This window comes from Chlamydotis macqueenii, chromosome 1 (assembly GCF_036417535.1).
Source record: "Chlamydotis macqueenii isolate bChlMac1 chromosome 1, bChlMac1.mat, whole genome shotgun sequence".
NCBI lineage: Eukaryota > Metazoa > Chordata > Aves > Otidiformes > Otididae > Chlamydotis > Chlamydotis macqueenii.
Window position 1 is genome coordinate 94,632,380 of NC_141556.1, and position 15,626 is coordinate 94,648,005.

Genomic DNA, 15,626 nt, shown 5'->3' on the forward strand with positions numbered 1-15,626 from the left:
CCTTGTTTCCAGGGTTTTACCCATCTACTTGGTACCCATTTTGGTCCCTCATCTGTTAAAACACAAACATAACCACGACCGGTTAATTTCACTTCTGCTGGACCGTTCCATTCTCCAGTTCGTAGATCTCGGTATAGCACTTTAATTGCATTAGTTTCTCTCTGAATCCCTGATTGCAATGACATGTGATGAACTACAATAGGAGGAGAGTCTCTTCCTTCTGTCAAGCGTAAATAGTTCAACACATACAGCGCTTTTGCAAGTCTCTCAGAAGGCGGTAACAGTTCTCCCTCTTTTTGTTTTTGCAAAAGTGATTTAAGAGTTCCATGAGCTCTTTCCACGATGGCTTGTCCAGTGGGTGAATGAGGAATTCCTGTTAGATGACGAATCCCCCATAGGGTACAAAACCTGCTAAAAGAAGTTGAAACATATGCAGGACCATTGTCCGTCTTAAGCTCTCGTGGGATACCCAAAGCTGCAATAGCACTATGCATGTGCTTCACTACATGTTTAGCTGTTTCACCTGTTTGAGCAGTTGCCCATATTACATGTGAAAAGGTGTCAATACAAACATGAACATATTTTAAACGGCCAAATTCAGGCACATGGGTGACATCCATCTGCCACAGCTGTAAAGACTTTAAACCTCGAGGATTCACTCCAATGCCTAAGCCAAATCCGACTTTTTGACAAGCTGGGCACGACTGCACAATACCTTGCGCATCAGAGACTTTCAAATTAAATTGTCGCGCTAAAACTTTTGCTGATTGATGGAAAAAATCATGTGATACTCGGGCCTGCTCAAACAGATTAATTCCTTGCTGCTGCCATGCAGGAGCAACTAACTTGTCTGCAATATTGTTGCCAATAGACAGTCCATGCTGAAATTGATGACTGCGAATGTGAGTAATAAAATACTCTTCTTGTCTCTGATTTAACAAAAACAATAAGTGTATTAGTAACAGGTATAAGACAGGATTTTTTATCTGCTTAATCATTGCTCGCTCTAATCTCTGAGTGGTTCCCACCACATACAAGGAGTCTGATACAACATTGACAGGTACGTCAAACCAATGTTGAAAAACCCACAAAACTGCTCGTAATTCTAGAGTTTGTAAAGAATCCCCAGCATGTCCTGAAAGTAGCTGTTGATGCCACTGATCCACCCACACTGGTTCGTCTGTTTTCCAAGTGAGTTTTAATACAGGCTGCTCCTCAGAGGCCGCTCCTAAAAAGGCTGTGTAATTAAACGAGCACCCGTTTGGGATAAAAGATCCCGACCAATTAGAGCTATCGGTAAATGTAGCACATACGGTCGAGTAGTTACCATAGTGCCATCTGAAAAATAAAAGGAAATTGGTACTTTACTGATCATTGTTCGTTGGACACCTCCTACTCCCACTACCCCTGTAGTTGCGGGTACTAGCGGCCACTCGCCAGGCCATTTGGATGCAGGGATGATGGTGACGTCAGCTCCAGTGTCTATGAGCATTGACACTGTCAGGGATTGTCCACTAGGGTGCGCCATTGTGACCCTTTCCTCAGGCTTTCCTCTGGCGATGTCAACAGCCAGCAGCACCTGAGGCTGACCCGTGGAAACAAGGCCCCCGTGGCCTCGCTCCACAGCCTGCGCCCTGGGCACACATGCCCGAAATGGCACCGACTGAGCTATTTTCGATTGAGCTGGTATGGTAACAGGAGGAGTCAGTGTATAGACCATAATTTTTATCACACCACAATAATCTGCATCAATAAGCCCTGGCACTACAAAAATGCCTTTCCGAGAAACAGAAGAACGACCTAATAGTAATGCACTTAAGCCATGCCCTAATGGTCCTTTCTGATCAGAATCTATGAGTTGTACTTCAGATGTTACCAGTGTAATATCTACTGCTGTTGCCAAGTCCACCCCTGCGCTTCCATATGTTGCGGCTGCGCAACGGTCCAGGCACCCCGAACTTGTGTCGTCGCGCGCGGGTGAATCGCGCTCTGCAACCTGTTTCCCGATCTCCTGCACTCTTGGGTGTTATGATTATTTCGCTGACAGTTTACACACCATCTTTTCTGTGAATCATTCAGGTTAATCCCACGCATGCTAACAGCTATTTGGCTTCTGCAATCCTTTTTAACATGCCCTATCTTTCCACAATGAAAACATTTTGTATCTTTTTGTCCTCCTTTGCTTTTTGTTATTAGAGGTTTTACAACCGCTCCTACCGCAGCGGCCATCACGGTCGCTTTTTCTGATTCTAGCATCCGCTCTGCAGCTTCCAACAGCTGAGCAGTAGTAGAACCTCTTGGCAGTATACTAAAAGCCTTTTTGGTCTTTTCATTTGCATTATCGAAAGCAAGCATGTCTAAAAACTTAGTTTTCATTTCAGGATCCAAATCAGGATGTGCCATAATAGCGTTATGCAATTGATCAATAAAAGCTGAAAACTTTTCAGTGGGGCCTTGCTTCACTGAGGTAAAGGTATGTCTAATATTCTCATCATGTACACTATTCAATGCTTTAAATGCTAAATCTCGACTGAGTTGTAAAACTTCTGTGGCAAATTGTGCTTGCCAGTCTGTCCTGACATAAGGACCTGCACCCAATAACATTTGAGCTTGTATTCCAAATAAAGGATCCCCATTCTGTCTTGGGATAGCGGCTGCATTTTCGCAAGCCGCTTGCCAGTTTTGATAAAACTGGATTTGCTGAGATGGAAGCAATATCATTTGCACAATCATCTTAACATCATACGGTGTCAGCAAATACGCAGAAAATACATGTTGAATAATAGATTGACTGTACGGTGATTTTAACCCATATTGAGTAACTGCTGCCTTAGCCTCTTTTAAAACTTTCCAATCCACTGCTTCCCAAACAGGACCCCCATGCATACCCCTCACAACTGGAAATGCAGACGGAATAAATTGACCTTCAGATATAGCATCTCTGATTACCCCCCTCCACCTATTTGCCGGATATCCCACCCCGCTCCCCGTTAATAAGGTCGCTGGAGGTGGCGGCAAAGGTGCTATGGCACCGATCTCACCCGATATGTCCTCGGAGATAAAAGTGTTCGTTGGAGGTGGTTGCGGGAGTGATGACGCTCCTGCACTGAAAGATGATACCGGCACAGGCTTCACTTGCGTATCCCCCATATCTGTCGCCCGCTCCTTCTTTCCCTCAAACGGCGGCAACGGTGGATACAGAGACGTGCTGACTGGTTTAGGTGATGAAAAATGAGAGCCAGAGACTGAGTTGTATCCCGTCTCTTCTGCTGTTGGCGGCGGAAGTTTTACCAGGTTGTCGGCTTTTTCCAAGGGCTGGTCCCCAAGCTCTGGAGCTGCTACTGCAGAATTTTTGGCTGCACAAACCCTTGCGGAGACTCCATTTTCTCCAGCTACACAGGCAGGAACAACAGCTGGAATAGTTGGTTCTCTGAATAGCATACTTGTCGCAGAAGAAGTTTCTTTTGAATCTTCCGGAGTTAACGCGGCAAAAGCAGAAGCTGCTGCCAAATGTTCTGCCTTCATATTTTTTAAAGTTTCTATGATTAAACTTCCACATAGCAGAAAGCTTACTCGCCTCCTTGGATCCCTTACATACTTCTTCCCACAGCTCTGCCCCTATCTTTTCCCATGTTGGGATTTCAAAAGCAGCATCAACTGTGAGGATCAAGTCCTTTTTCTTTGCCCAAAAGAGCAAAGCTTCTAGGAAGGCTGAGTCATATCTTAAGTCTCTCTTAGAGAGCATATGTTGGAGGAGCTTAACCACTGCTGATTCCTCTTTGGTCAGTGTGGACCCCATCTCCTCCCCGGCCGCTCGCCTGGCCAAGACGAGATTCCCACTGTACCTTTTTGCGCTTTAGCGTCTTCCGAATGCCGGGGCAGCACTCGATTTCGGCCGGCTTCCGTCCCCTCACTCCGTCGGTTTTCTGTCGTGAAATTCAACACCGAACCGAGGGTCCCCGAACCCTTTCTCCAAGGGTCCCTGTTCGGGCGCCACTTGTCGACGCGGAAGTAACCGACACTGCTGACGACCAATATGATCAAGCAAATGCCACTTTATTGCCTAGATAGCTCAGGTTATATAGACATAGCAAGTCATTCATTGATTGGTTAGTATGTGCTGTCCGTACTCCTAAAGTCATAATTTGATTGGTTAAAAATGTATACTGGATATAGTCACGTATTTCTTACTTTGTCTATTGTACCGTTGCTTCTCAGCATGTATACTCGCTTTGTCCATTGTGCTCAGGTCCTGTTCACTTCGATACATTCACCCATATTCCCATCTGCATAGCTCACTTCGCTACATTCGCGTACATTGATACACTTGCTCATATTCCCATCTACTACATCGAGGGCCTACTGCCTGCAGAGGCCTCTGAAACAGTCCATTGTGTCTGGATTGTTCACTACGTGTCCATTGCTTTCCAAATATCCCACAGGCTTCTGTTGGAACGGACCTTCAAAGGTCATCTAGTCCAACCCCCCTACAAGAAGCAGGGACATCTCCAACCAGATCAGGTTGCTCAGAGCTTCATCCAACCTGGCCTGGGATGTTTCCAGGGATGGGGCATCCACCACCTCTCCCAGCAACCTGTTCGAGTATTCTACCACCCTCACTGTACATTTTTTTTTCCTAATATGTAATCTAAATCTGCCTCCCTCTATTTTGAAACCATTATGCCTTGTCCTGTCACAACAGGCCCTACTGAAGAGTTTCTCCCCATCTTTCCTGTAGGGCCCCTTGAGGTACTTGGAAGAATGGCCTTAATGTCATATAGGTACACCCTAGAATAAAGTACATAAAATAATGAAACCTGAACTAAGATGGGTTTATTCTTTCATGCAGAGAGATTGTCTACAGTTCCAGAGTGAAAAAGATTTTCGCCTATGATGATGACAGATTTTACAGGGGAGCATACGGTAAGGTTGGGCTTTACTAGAGTAGAGCAAACTGGTTTTAAATGGAAAATCTCATCAAGAGTACTGCACTGCAGTAGTATTTCAAATATGCTAACTGCTGTAAGAAACACTAGCTGAATTTACAACTGAAGAATCTTACAGTCCAAACAGAAAAGTGGGAGGAAGGGAGAGGGATTTTTTTTTTTTCTCCCAACAGTAATTTTTTAAAAGCCAAAACAGCAATTGTAAAGGCTGCCAAAATAAAAACCATTGAGTATTGCATTTTTATATAGGTAATGAAGGATAAGCAGGAATCAACACTCATTTAGAATGTATATTTGCCAAAAAGAAGTATAAATGTATTATGCAGCTGTATCTGGAACAATTTATAAGTGCTGCTTCTTCATTCTATAAATGGCATTACTACATGTCGTGGTTTTGTTAGTGAGGGGGGGCCTAAGGTGGTAGCTTCTGTAGGAAACTGCTAGAAGTCGCTCCCCTTTGTTCAGTGGACTTGGCCGGGCCTAGGGCGGACCTGCTGCTGGCCAAGGCCGAGCCGATTGGTAGCAGAATGTTCCGTGATAACGCCTCTGTGATAACGTATTTAAGAAGGGGAAAACAGAAGAAAAAAAAAAAAAAAAGAGAAGATGTGAAGAAGCTGAGCGGGGGCAGAGGCGCAGAGTGGGAGGAGCAGGCCTCGTGGGCCTTGCAGGCCTCACCCTCTGGCCTCTTGCCAGGCGGCCGACTGGGCCCGACTCGGTCCGGCCTGGCTGCAAGAAGTGGAGAGGAGATGCGTAGTCTGGTCCCGATCGGGGCTGAACTACGACACTACAATAGAATCAGTCCTCTAGACTATTAAGTATATGATTTTAAGGTGCTATTCAAGTGAACTCTTAAGTGATAACCTCCTATACGTTGCTTCAGAACTTTTCAGTTCACACCTCAAAGGCAATTTTAGGAAGGGAAGTCATACCTGTGCCTGATGTAAAACCATTTTTTTGTTTGTTTCTGCTTCCTGAAATCTTCAGAAACCTTTCACAATGCTTTGTAAAGAGGTATTTAAGTAGATGCTCAATATTACATACACAGGGTTTAATTTGGATTCACATATCCTTGTTTTGGAACTGAAAAAGCAATGTTATTGCTAGCTGCTGAAATAAGAGCATAGGAACTTCCTGTTCATAGTGCATTGGGAAATTACAGTCTCCAGCCTTTTAGGAGTGAGGAGAGAAAGGGACTGAGAGAAGTGGTAGACAGCATGCTACTCTGCGAGGAAACTGCATTTGTGTGTTCCTAATTGTTAGAGAATGTTTCCTCTGCTTCACCTTTCTCCCCAGACATCTTTCCTTAAACCATGTCTGCCTTTTCTCCTGCATCATTGCGTGGGGAGAATATGGGTAGCTTCCTTCCTACTAAATATGATCACTTTTGTGTGAATTGCCCATATTTCAGTAGTATAGCAAACAAGACTGCCTTCCCATCTCCTTTGTGTCTTTCATGCCTTCCTGCAGAATGAAAAAATCAGATGAACGTGCGCATTTGCAACTTCTTTGTGTGTTTCCATTCCAAGAAACTAGCAGGCAGTAAATGGTTTATATATCGTAGAATCTGAATTTTTATTTCTCCCCTTTTCTATGTGTACTTATTTGTGCTGGTTTTGTGAGACAGGAGATTAAAAAAAAAGGAGAAGGTAGCATTTTGTAACCTACTCTCTATTAGAGTTGCTCTGTTGAAAAGCAAAGAATTTTTTTTTTTTTTTTTTAAATTTGGAAGTGTAAGAAATAATTTTCAATATGCTGAGCAGCTTACGTAAGGAGACTTGCATTCCATGAAGGAGCTGGGCTCCAACTCAGGTCGCCTACATGAAAATGTTCACGTCACTTTCTGTCCTAGTAATCAGCTTTATCAGATGGTATAGAGAATTTAAACATAGTCGGAAAGTGATTTACTGTGTTCTAAAAACCTCTGTTAGTTCAGCAACAAAAATTTAAAGTTATATAGTAGCTTGTACCAATGTATTTGCCAAATATAACTTCATATAAAGCATTTGCCAAAACAAAATTACTGTGTTAAGATGATAAATTAATTTTTGAAATACTGATAATTGTGGAAATGCAATGCTTGCAAATCTCTGCTGTTAGGACAAAAATCCTATAAAAGTAGGATGCTAACCACACAAAAGGTTACCTCATGTTTACTATTCTACAGCCAGTGACAGTCAGTAGCAAACTAAAGAGTTATTAGGAAAATAAAAGGCTCTGATAAGCTTAATTTTTTCAGTTGCATGGCAACCACTTTCTGGTATGATTCTTATCAGCTGATCAGCCATACAAGTTGAAAAATTATCTTAGCTGAAACTAGAGACCTCAATCTAATCCCATGAAAGTTTGCTGCATGGACTTTCATTTCTCCTGTTCCTGGATCACTGTGGCTAGCTTATTCTGTCATCCATTCCACAATTTCCATGTGGCAAGTGCTTGCAAGGATGAACAAATAACTGGAGAGATTAGTATTAATGCACTGCTGTTGGAATTTAGCAACTGAAATCTGTGAGAGGCTTTACAAGCAGCTGGTTTACTACAGACCGGCAAGAGATAGTCTCTATCAATGAGTACTTTGTTTGCAACCACTTTCAAATCTGAATGCTAATACAACAGGTTGTCTTTATGTAGGTCCTGTATGGTGGTCTATCACTGCATTGACATAGTCTTTTTAATTTGCAGTGGTTAAAAATACAGCACGAACTAAGCTTGAGGAAACTAATTGAGAATTCAGAGTATCAAGAGGAACTGAAGTACGACTTCAATGTAAAAGGGGAGCTGAGGCATCTGGATACAAATGAGTCCTTTGTTTTCAATTATTACAAGAATGCACATGAGCAGAATCATAAACACTATCAAATTTTGGGACATTTGATTACCCAATATGTTTATGAGCTCCTGGAACGACTCTGCATGCTGCAGAAAGTTTATATTCCTACTGATGCTGCAGAGGATGAACCAAGAAGTTTTTTTTTCATGAGTGAGAATGCACTAACAAGTTCCTCTAGCCTAATTGTCCTTCTTCAAGACCGTGGAGTTTTCCGTGCTGGACAGTGGGGGCAAAGGACAATTATCAGTGAGGGCCTGGGGCATGGAACACAAATACCGTTCATCCAAATGGCCCTTCAAAGCCATGGAGGAGTGATTGTACTGAATCCCAATGACAACTTTGTTGATCTGAAGAATGAAAAGGGGAGGTTAAGCTCTTCTGCCAGGGAAGAAGCACTGACTTCTACACGGTCTGTCTGGTGGATCCCCAAGAGGGGCAGCAGCAGCCCCGAGGAGCATACCATGTATGTGTGGGATCACTTCATTTCAAAGAGCGCAGCCAGGAACGTGGCCTTCATTGCCCATGGCTATGGTGGCTTGGTGTTCATCGATCTGCTGGTGCAGAAGAAATGGGAGGTGATGAATAAAGTGTACTCTGTGGCATTCATCGACTCCATGCACAACACACAGCACCAGACTAGAGGCAATCCACAACTACAAGAATGGATAAAGGAACACTGCCGTGAATGGGTGTCAAACAGTAAGCCTCTGGATAAAGCTGTGAGTTCTGTCATGAAGGTGAACTGTCCTACTGTTTCTGCTGGAACAGAAAAGTATGATTTAGCACCCTCCTGCTGCTTACATGCCGTCTTTAAGTACCTGAAGAGCACGCTGAAAGCCAAGACCACAACAGCCTTTAGGTATTCACCTGTTGCAACCAGAAGCAGCACAAGTAAGAAGAGAGGCAATAAATAAAGGTATCCTGGTTTGTTCTGGATGGTAGTCTCTTCCTTTCATAACTACCCCTGCACCTTTCAGTTGTCTAAGGACCTTCATCTCACTGGGGAGCAAGTTACAGTTCTAAGTTTGAAGCTTGCTTGTTTGTTTGTGAGAAACACACAAGTTAATTATTATGAAAAAAGTGCATTGTTGAAAGCTTTAAGCCACAACCCTTCAGCTAGCTGTGAAATTTAAAGTTGCACAAAAATAAAGATGTTAAGGTATATCAACTCTCATCTGTATATTTTTTTTTTTTTAATAAACATTTTGCAAGTATGGCTCTATAATCAGAACAAACTATCAGGAAAACACTAAAGTGCATAGCTTTAATTAAAAGGACAAATCTGGAACACAAAAAAACATGTAAAGGATCTATTTTCTCCCCACTGTATACCACATGGTGCTTAAAATTTTTCAAGGGCTGGAAAATTCACATTGACAGGGAGCTACAAACTACTACTTCCTCCGGTCAGAGACGGCATGCCCCAAACATGATACAGTGAGCTAAAGTAATTTCAGTTTTAAAGCCAACTAAGCCAGTGGGATTACTGGGCATGAGCTGCTATAGAAATACAACACTCTAGCAACCTGCATTTATCAAACTGATACAAAAGAATGGCATTGCTGTTTTCTCTTAGCTGTTTGATTGTAGACAGAGGTGGGAAAAAGAGACAGGTTTTAAATGTCCATACTCAGGGTTTGCAATTTATACAAGCAGAAGATCAAATAACCTTTAAAGCAAATGTAAACAAAACAGTTATTCTGAATTTCCAGTTTAATCCTGTGGGAATTAAATGTGCTCAGTGGCTGTAAAAGAGCTTTGAAGGATAACAAAACCTTGCTCTACACCTTCAGTTCCCATCTCCACCAAAAAAATTGCTGAATAGTAGTACTGGGTACTAGAAAAAAGAGTGTCAACTTCCCTTTTGTATTTATATCCATTTTGGATTTCAGTCATCTCTACTACTGTTTGAAAAAGCTTCCCTTCTGTTATCCAGCAATGAGTAAAAGTGTAAAATTCCATTGGAAAGGCACAGTCAGTTGAATGCTCTTGAGAGCAAGTATAGCCTTTTAAATAAAGACAGGTTTACTGTTACTGCATCTGAATGAAAGTGGTACTAAATAAGGCAATCAATAGACTATACAGTGCTTTAATTCACTTAGGAAGATTGCCCTGGAGATGCCATCATTGAGGATGCATATAACCTCTCTGTTTTGTAGGTGCTGCTTAGCATGCAACTTAAGGAGTAGTCACTTACATGAATTCTATGCATGAACATATAGCTTTATTTAAGAGAGAAGTACAACGTGACAGAATGTCTGTCTTCAGGAGGAGACCAATATGATCCTTCAACATAAATGCTCAAACTGTCCCACAGTGTCAGAGGTGGCTAAAAAAGCTTGAAGGAAAAAAGGGATCTAGAACATCAGCTATTTCCATAATTCTTTATCTCAGGTCAACCCATTAAATTCCTTGGTAGAGAAGGTCATATTTAGGAATGTTGTTGGGATCAATAGGACTTCTCACAATGAGCTTTCCACGCATTGCTCCACGGTAAATCACTTCAATCAGATCTATAAAGTCTTGCTTTGTTTTGAAGCTTCCTACAAATTTGGTATGATCTGGAGACCTAAATATAAGCATAAGATAAAGGCAGAATTGTAAGGTTAAAGTGTTCAAAGCAAAAACACCTAAAGACAAGAAAAGATGTATCATGAAATTAGGTGTTCTGATTCATCATTCTTGAAGAATGAACCACACTGGTAATGGCATAACCAAGTCAGGAATATACTGTGACTGCCAAAGTCCAAAAAGGTGCAGTGTCATGTCTAAGACTTTAACCATACCATTTTTTTTTTTTGCAGAGTCAGGCATATTTAACAGCAGACACCTACTTACTGCATCAGAGCATATTTCAAAACACTTCTTAATTTTACATCCTTCTAGCTTCCTACAGAGTTCTCAATGCTAGATGCTGGTAACAAATTTATAGTTTTCAAACATTACCCTCCCCAGACATGGTAACATAGAGAAAGACTGATAATTCTTACAGACATAGTAGATAATGCCAGGTAGGATGACATACCCATAATCAACCTTCATGTGTTGTCCATTGAAGAAGAATACAGTAGATGGAATATAGCTGATGTCAAAATACTGGGTGTACACTGGAACCTTGTTCACATCCACCAGGTAAATGACTGCCATTTTACTTAGGTCATGAGCTGTCTTTGCAAGCTGGCAAGAGTGAGAAAGATGGATGACAAACGGATTGAGACACAAGGGGATAGAGGGTGGCAAGCTTTATAACGCCCATTTCACTTATGTCTTATCAGCTGAAGTAGGGATAGAATATAATCTCTTATGTACTAAAAGCACTTTGTATACCCATTACAATAACATAAACATTTGCTTAATTTTCAGACTGCTTTATGAATATAGTATTATTTCATCTTACAGTTGTCACCAAAATTTTCCTGAGACACCATATGATCCAAAAGCAACGTATGACATTCTCTTGTATGCAACATGTATACTAGTAGCTTTTATTTAAAAAGAAAAAAAAAATTGCTCTTACAATATCATCGAGCTGCAGACAAACAGCATCGTTATCTCTTCCAAACCGGAGAACCAAAACCTTCTCGGCCACGCTCTTGATTGCCTGATCCACTTCCCTCTTACAGGTCAGTTTGGGCAGCAGAAAACTCATCTCGACAGACCGCGGCTTCCACTAAAATCCCTGCCTGACAGTTAGGAAAAAAAAGCAAAAAAAAAAAAAAAGGACCAGGGAAGCTTCTCCACGCTATTAAAAAAAAAAAAAGAGAGAGAGAGAGACATCATCGACCACTGCCCAGCGTTCACAAACCCCTCCGGCTCCAGCTCCCTCACCCCCCAGCCCAGCACGGCGGCAGTGCCCAGACGCAACCCCCGCCCGCCCCCGCCAACCGTAACGGCTCTCTCTCCGCAGAGGGGCGGCGGCGGGGCCCCACCTGCAGCCCCCCTCCGGGCCCGGAGGCTCCCAGGGGCTCACCGCACCCCGCAGGGCCCTGCGGTCGGTGAGCAGAGGAGAGGGCCGGAACCTTCCCCGCGCGGCCGCGGAACCCCGAGGCCGGCCCAACGAGCACGGCGCTGCGCCCGGGCGAGAAGACGCGGCGGACCGACCCCTGCCTGCGCATGCGCAAGCCTCTCCCCTGAGGTGAGCTGGAGATGGCGGAGGGCTCGGTGCTGCCGCGGTACGGCTGTTAGCTGCGTTCCCCCCCCCCCTTCCCTTCTCCACGGATGGCGGCCAGGCGGGCTGGAGTGTGGCCGGGGCTTGGTCAGGTGCAGGGGCAGCCGCTGGAGGGGAAGGCCTCTCCCGCCCCGCGTTTCCCGCCACCGAGGGTACCGGCGAGAGATTCGCCCCCAGGCCGGCGCAGCCTGAGGCGCCCCGCCACGCTCCCCTCCTCGGCCCGCCGGTGGCTCCCGGTAGCCTTGCGAGCTCCCTCTCACCCCCTTGCCGTGCCGCCCAGCCCGGCCTTCGCCGGCGGGCGCGGGTTGGGCCTGCGGCGTGATGCCCCGGAGGCCGCGCTGTCCCGCCGGTCCCTGCCGCAGCAGGAGGGGCAGCGGGAACTCGCCGGTATCCCCGGGAGGGCTGTGGGGCGCAGCTCGGTGCTTTGAGGTGCTGCCTCTCTTGTCGCAGTTCGGTTCAGTTGGGGGCAGCGCTGCTTACCGTGGTCTGGCGCGCTCCCCACGCAGGATTTCGGCCCGCATCACGGTGTAGGGATCAGGCCTGTGGGTTGCCACACGTGGGCATCTGTGCCATGGGAAGTAACCGAATTATTCGGTCTGTGAAATATTAGTGAAAGACTTTTCTGTTCCTGGGATTAGTTACAGTGAAGTCATGCTTAAAAAAAAAAAAAATCAGAAAAATATTTTCAGTCCTACAGATTTAGGTTCTTCAAAGAGATTTAGAGTCGTTCTTGTAATTACATGGTAGTGTGCATGTTGGACGTACTGAAAGGTAACTTGGCTTTTATCAAAAGCTGTCATTAAATATTCAGATTATGTAAATCTGCCTTTCAGCTGTTAACTTAATTTACATTACTGGAGCTCAGATTAACTGAGAAACTGATAAATTGATTACTCCAAGCTGGACAGCGTGGTTTTTTGATTGTTATTTTTGCCAGTATGCTTAATGCTTAAGTGTAAAATTATGAACATATAGAGTAACACTTAGGAATTTTTTTTTTTAAGTTCACACTATTAGATTGTTGGGATTTTTTTGTTCATTTTATCTTAATAACTGTAGAAAATGAAATGTCAGTCACCACTTTGACCAATTGCAGTATCGTAAAATGCATGCCAGTTTACATTTCCTGATAATATGCTGCTCTTTCTGTGGCTTTTTATCTGGGCAGGTGTGTGTATATATATATAAACTCCAAAATTAGATATAACTTGTTCTTCTGTATATCAAGCTGTTTTCAGGTGGAGAGTTATTAGGGAGATTATGAATTTTGATTTTAAAATTTGAGGCTAATTTTTATATTTTGGCCAAATCATGTTTTCTCAAACACTTGAAACTTCACTGATTTTATTTAAGTAGGTTTGCATAGGACAAGGAAAATATTGAACATTTTTTGGTGTTTTTCTTTGGTAGCTTCAGTAGTTCCAATTCAATGTGGAAATGCATACAAGAGGAAAAACTTCAGTACTGAAGTTTGCCAATAAAACTTTCCCAAAATATAATGGTAAAAAGAAAAACGCAATCTTCCTTGATACAAAGTTGTTCCAGAAGACGTTACTTGCTTTGGTTGCGAGGGTTCTTGTTTGTCATATGATACAGACAATTTAAATAGATCTCAGACAATACTTAGAGGTTGTTTGACCACACTTTGAATTGCGGTAAGCGTAGCTGGTTTAAGCAGCAGAGCTAACTGTGTCTATTCACAACAGTGCCGCATACACTGCTTTTATTTAGAAAACAGTAGAAAAGCAATAGTGGAAGTAGGAATTTCTAGTATTCTCCAAGAAGTGAGTTATCGTCTGTCAGTGTTACTAAGGATGAAAATCTTTGTTTTCTTCACGATTTCTGACAAGTTATTTTCCCCTCTTATTGGTGTTTTGCAGATAAGTGTATGAACACAGCACATGTCTAAGTATGCAGTCTGCTAACGTGCTTCTGAGGAAAATTGTAAGAAGTTCTGTCCTTCCATTTGCTGTACAACATGGGATGAGAAAGGATTTGTTTCCTCTCAGTAGAACTCTGAGTTTATCACCTTGCCTGAAGCAGGACAATTCATGCAATCCCTCAGAAAAACTAGATTTAGATGCGTGGAAGAAGGTAATGAAGTCTGGGTTGCAAGAAGTCAGTGAGACGGTCTCTGAGCATAAGGAGCTTTCCACTTTGGCTGCTGCACGTGAGCTTTTGGAGATGTGGAGACTAGCTGGCAGATCAGTTCCAGAAAACATCAGTGAAGAACAGCTAAAAACCTTTGTGGAATGTCCTTCCAAGTCAGCCAAAAAGAAGTATTTGAAATATTTGCATGTCAAAGAACTTCACAAGAAAAGCGACAAAAGAAAGATGGAAGAGAAAAGGGAAAGGAGGCTGGAAACAGAAGAGCAAACTGCTAAAACTGAGACCAAAAGGAATTCGTTCATATGTTTGTGGGCCAACTGTATGGACAGAGCGTACAATTGGAGGGTCGCTCAGTCTATGATCTTTGGCCAGCCTCTGGTATTTGACATGTCTTACGAAAAAGACATGTCCGTCCGAGAAGTCGCAAATACAGTGAGGCAGTTAGTACTAAGTGAAGGCTGCAACCGAAGATCTCTGGATCCGTTCCACATCCACTTCTGTAACTTCAAAGAGGACAGCCTCTATCATAAGGAATTTATCAAGCATTATAGAGAGGCATGGGGCAAATTGCTTATCACTGTGACAGACCAGTGCTACACAGACGTCTTTCCAAAGGATAAGCTTATCTATCTCACTGCTGATTCTCCCAAAGTGATGAAAACATTCGACCACGATAAAATCTATATTGTCGGCTCAATGGTTGACAGGAGCATAAAAACAGGAGTCTCTCTAGCACGGGCAAAGCGATTGGGGCTGGAGACTGCAGCCCTTCCGCTGGAGAAGTACTTGCTGTGGAATACTGGTGCCAAAAATCTCACACTGGATCAAATGATGCATATTTTATTAACCTTGAAAGATACCGGAGACTGGAAGAAGGCTCTGGAATTTGTGCCGAAAAGGAAATTTTGTGGCTTTATAAGCAAGCCTGTGCATGAACTGAAAAAGACTTTAAACCTGATGAACACACTTAAACTTGGAAAGAGGCAGGAAGACGTACGAAAACAATTTGCCAAGAACTACTCTAAGAAGCGAACGCAAAAGTAAAATGATGGGGAAGACAATGATTTATTACGGGCAAACTGTGCCTGGGAATGCTCCAGTTTCTTGGGACTTCTGGAACTGTATTCAGCTCTTTATCTCTAAAAATGCCTTTGTTGGTTGAGTTTGAAAGAACTGTTGTTAGGGATTTTTTTTTTTTTTTTACCTTAGTATTCCAGCTGTTTGACACACATTATTGAAATTATGTAACAGAAATGAGATAATCGGTTTCAAACAATTGCTCTGTACAAAGAATATAAATCTGTTCAGTTGAGTCATGCTGGGCCAAGAGTGATTGTAACGGAATGTAAAGGTGGTTCGTCAGGGGCACCTCAGGGCTTTGGGTTTGCAAAGGGTGGAGGCCACCTGCAGTCGTCTTCTAAGAGGTTAGCTAAGATGAAGTGGAAGAGACCTTCTCCCCTTTCCCCTTGATCCTCTTTTGAGGATGTAGATGAATTGACTTCTGATAACTAAACGAAAAGCACATGGTTAAAACCTGGCATGAGCCTAGGGAGTTGCACAGTTGGTTTCTGAGTGT

The 15,626-nt window shown here is 43.2% G+C and overlaps 3 protein-coding genes across 11 annotated transcripts; 2 read left to right on the plus strand and 1 right to left on the minus strand.

Annotated features, from left to right (window-relative positions):
- Positions 1-4,890: 4,890 nt before the first annotated feature.
- Positions 4,891-8,941, plus strand: LOC104475416 (putative protein ARB2BP). The gene is made up of 2 exons (XM_010122370.2): positions 4,891-4,923; positions 7,626-8,941. The coding sequence occupies exons 1-2, from the start codon at positions 4,891-4,893 to the stop codon at positions 8,685-8,687; spliced, it is 1,095 nt and encodes a 364-aa protein (XP_010120672.2). The 3' UTR covers positions 8,688-8,941.
- Positions 8,942-9,975: 1,034 nt separating this feature from the next.
- Positions 9,976-12,218, minus strand: TXNL4B (thioredoxin like 4B). 4 transcript variants are annotated; one of them, XM_086762057.1, is made up of 4 exons: positions 12,202-12,218; positions 11,291-11,515; positions 10,799-10,950; positions 9,976-10,342 (listed from the first exon to the last, which is right to left on the minus strand). In XM_086762057.1, the coding sequence occupies exons 2-4, from the start codon at positions 11,420-11,422 to the stop codon at positions 10,177-10,179; spliced, it is 450 nt and encodes a 149-aa protein (XP_086618183.1). In that variant the 5' UTR covers positions 11,423-11,515; positions 12,202-12,218; the 3' UTR covers positions 9,976-10,176. The 4 variants fall into 4 exon arrangements, with proteins under 4 accessions (XP_086618183.1, XP_086618168.1, XP_086618193.1 ...); XM_086762042.1 differs by lacking the exon at positions 12,202-12,218 and adding an exon at positions 11,703-11,837; XM_086762067.1 differs by lacking the exon at positions 12,202-12,218 and adding an exon at positions 11,703-11,835 and having other exon boundaries at positions 11,291-11,456.
- Positions 11,780-15,362, plus strand: TRMT10C (tRNA methyltransferase 10C, mitochondrial RNase P subunit). 6 transcript variants are annotated; one of them, XM_086762004.1, is made up of 2 exons: positions 11,780-11,908; positions 13,822-15,362. In XM_086762004.1, the coding sequence occupies exon 2, from the start codon at positions 13,853-13,855 to the stop codon at positions 15,092-15,094; it is 1,242 nt and encodes a 413-aa protein (XP_086618130.1). In that variant the 5' UTR covers positions 11,780-11,908; positions 13,822-13,852; the 3' UTR covers positions 15,095-15,362. The 6 variants fall into 6 exon arrangements, with proteins under 6 accessions (XP_086618130.1, XP_086618116.1, XP_086618122.1 ...); XM_086761990.1 differs by having other exon boundaries at positions 11,862-11,945; XM_086761996.1 differs by lacking the exon at positions 11,780-11,908 and adding an exon at positions 11,955-12,177.
- Positions 15,363-15,626: the final 264 nt, after the last annotated feature.

Excerpts from the sequence above, each read along its gene's own strand:
- LOC104475416 (XM_010122370.2), top strand. The coding sequence starts at position 4,891 with ATGATGATGACAGATTTTACAGGGGAGCATACG. Across the intron at positions 4,924-7,625 it reads ATTTTACAGGGGAGCATACG|TGGTTAAAAATACAGCACGA; the intron begins GTAAGGTTGGGC and ends TTTAATTTGCAG.
- TXNL4B (XM_086762057.1), bottom strand. The coding sequence starts at position 11,422 with ATGAGTTTTCTGCTGCCCAAACTGACCTGTAAGAGGGAAGTGGATCAG. Across the intron at positions 10,951-11,290 it reads GTCTGCAGCTCGATGATATT|CTTGCAAAGACAGCTCATGA; the intron begins GTAAGAGCAATT and ends CACTCTTGCCAG. Across the intron at positions 10,343-10,798 it reads CACATGAAGGTTGATTATGG|GTCTCCAGATCATACCAAAT; the intron begins GTATGTCATCCT and ends GCTTATATTTAG.
- TRMT10C (XM_086762004.1), top strand. The coding sequence starts at position 13,853 with ATGCAGTCTGCTAACGTGCTTCTGAGGAAAATTGTAAGAAGTTCTGTC.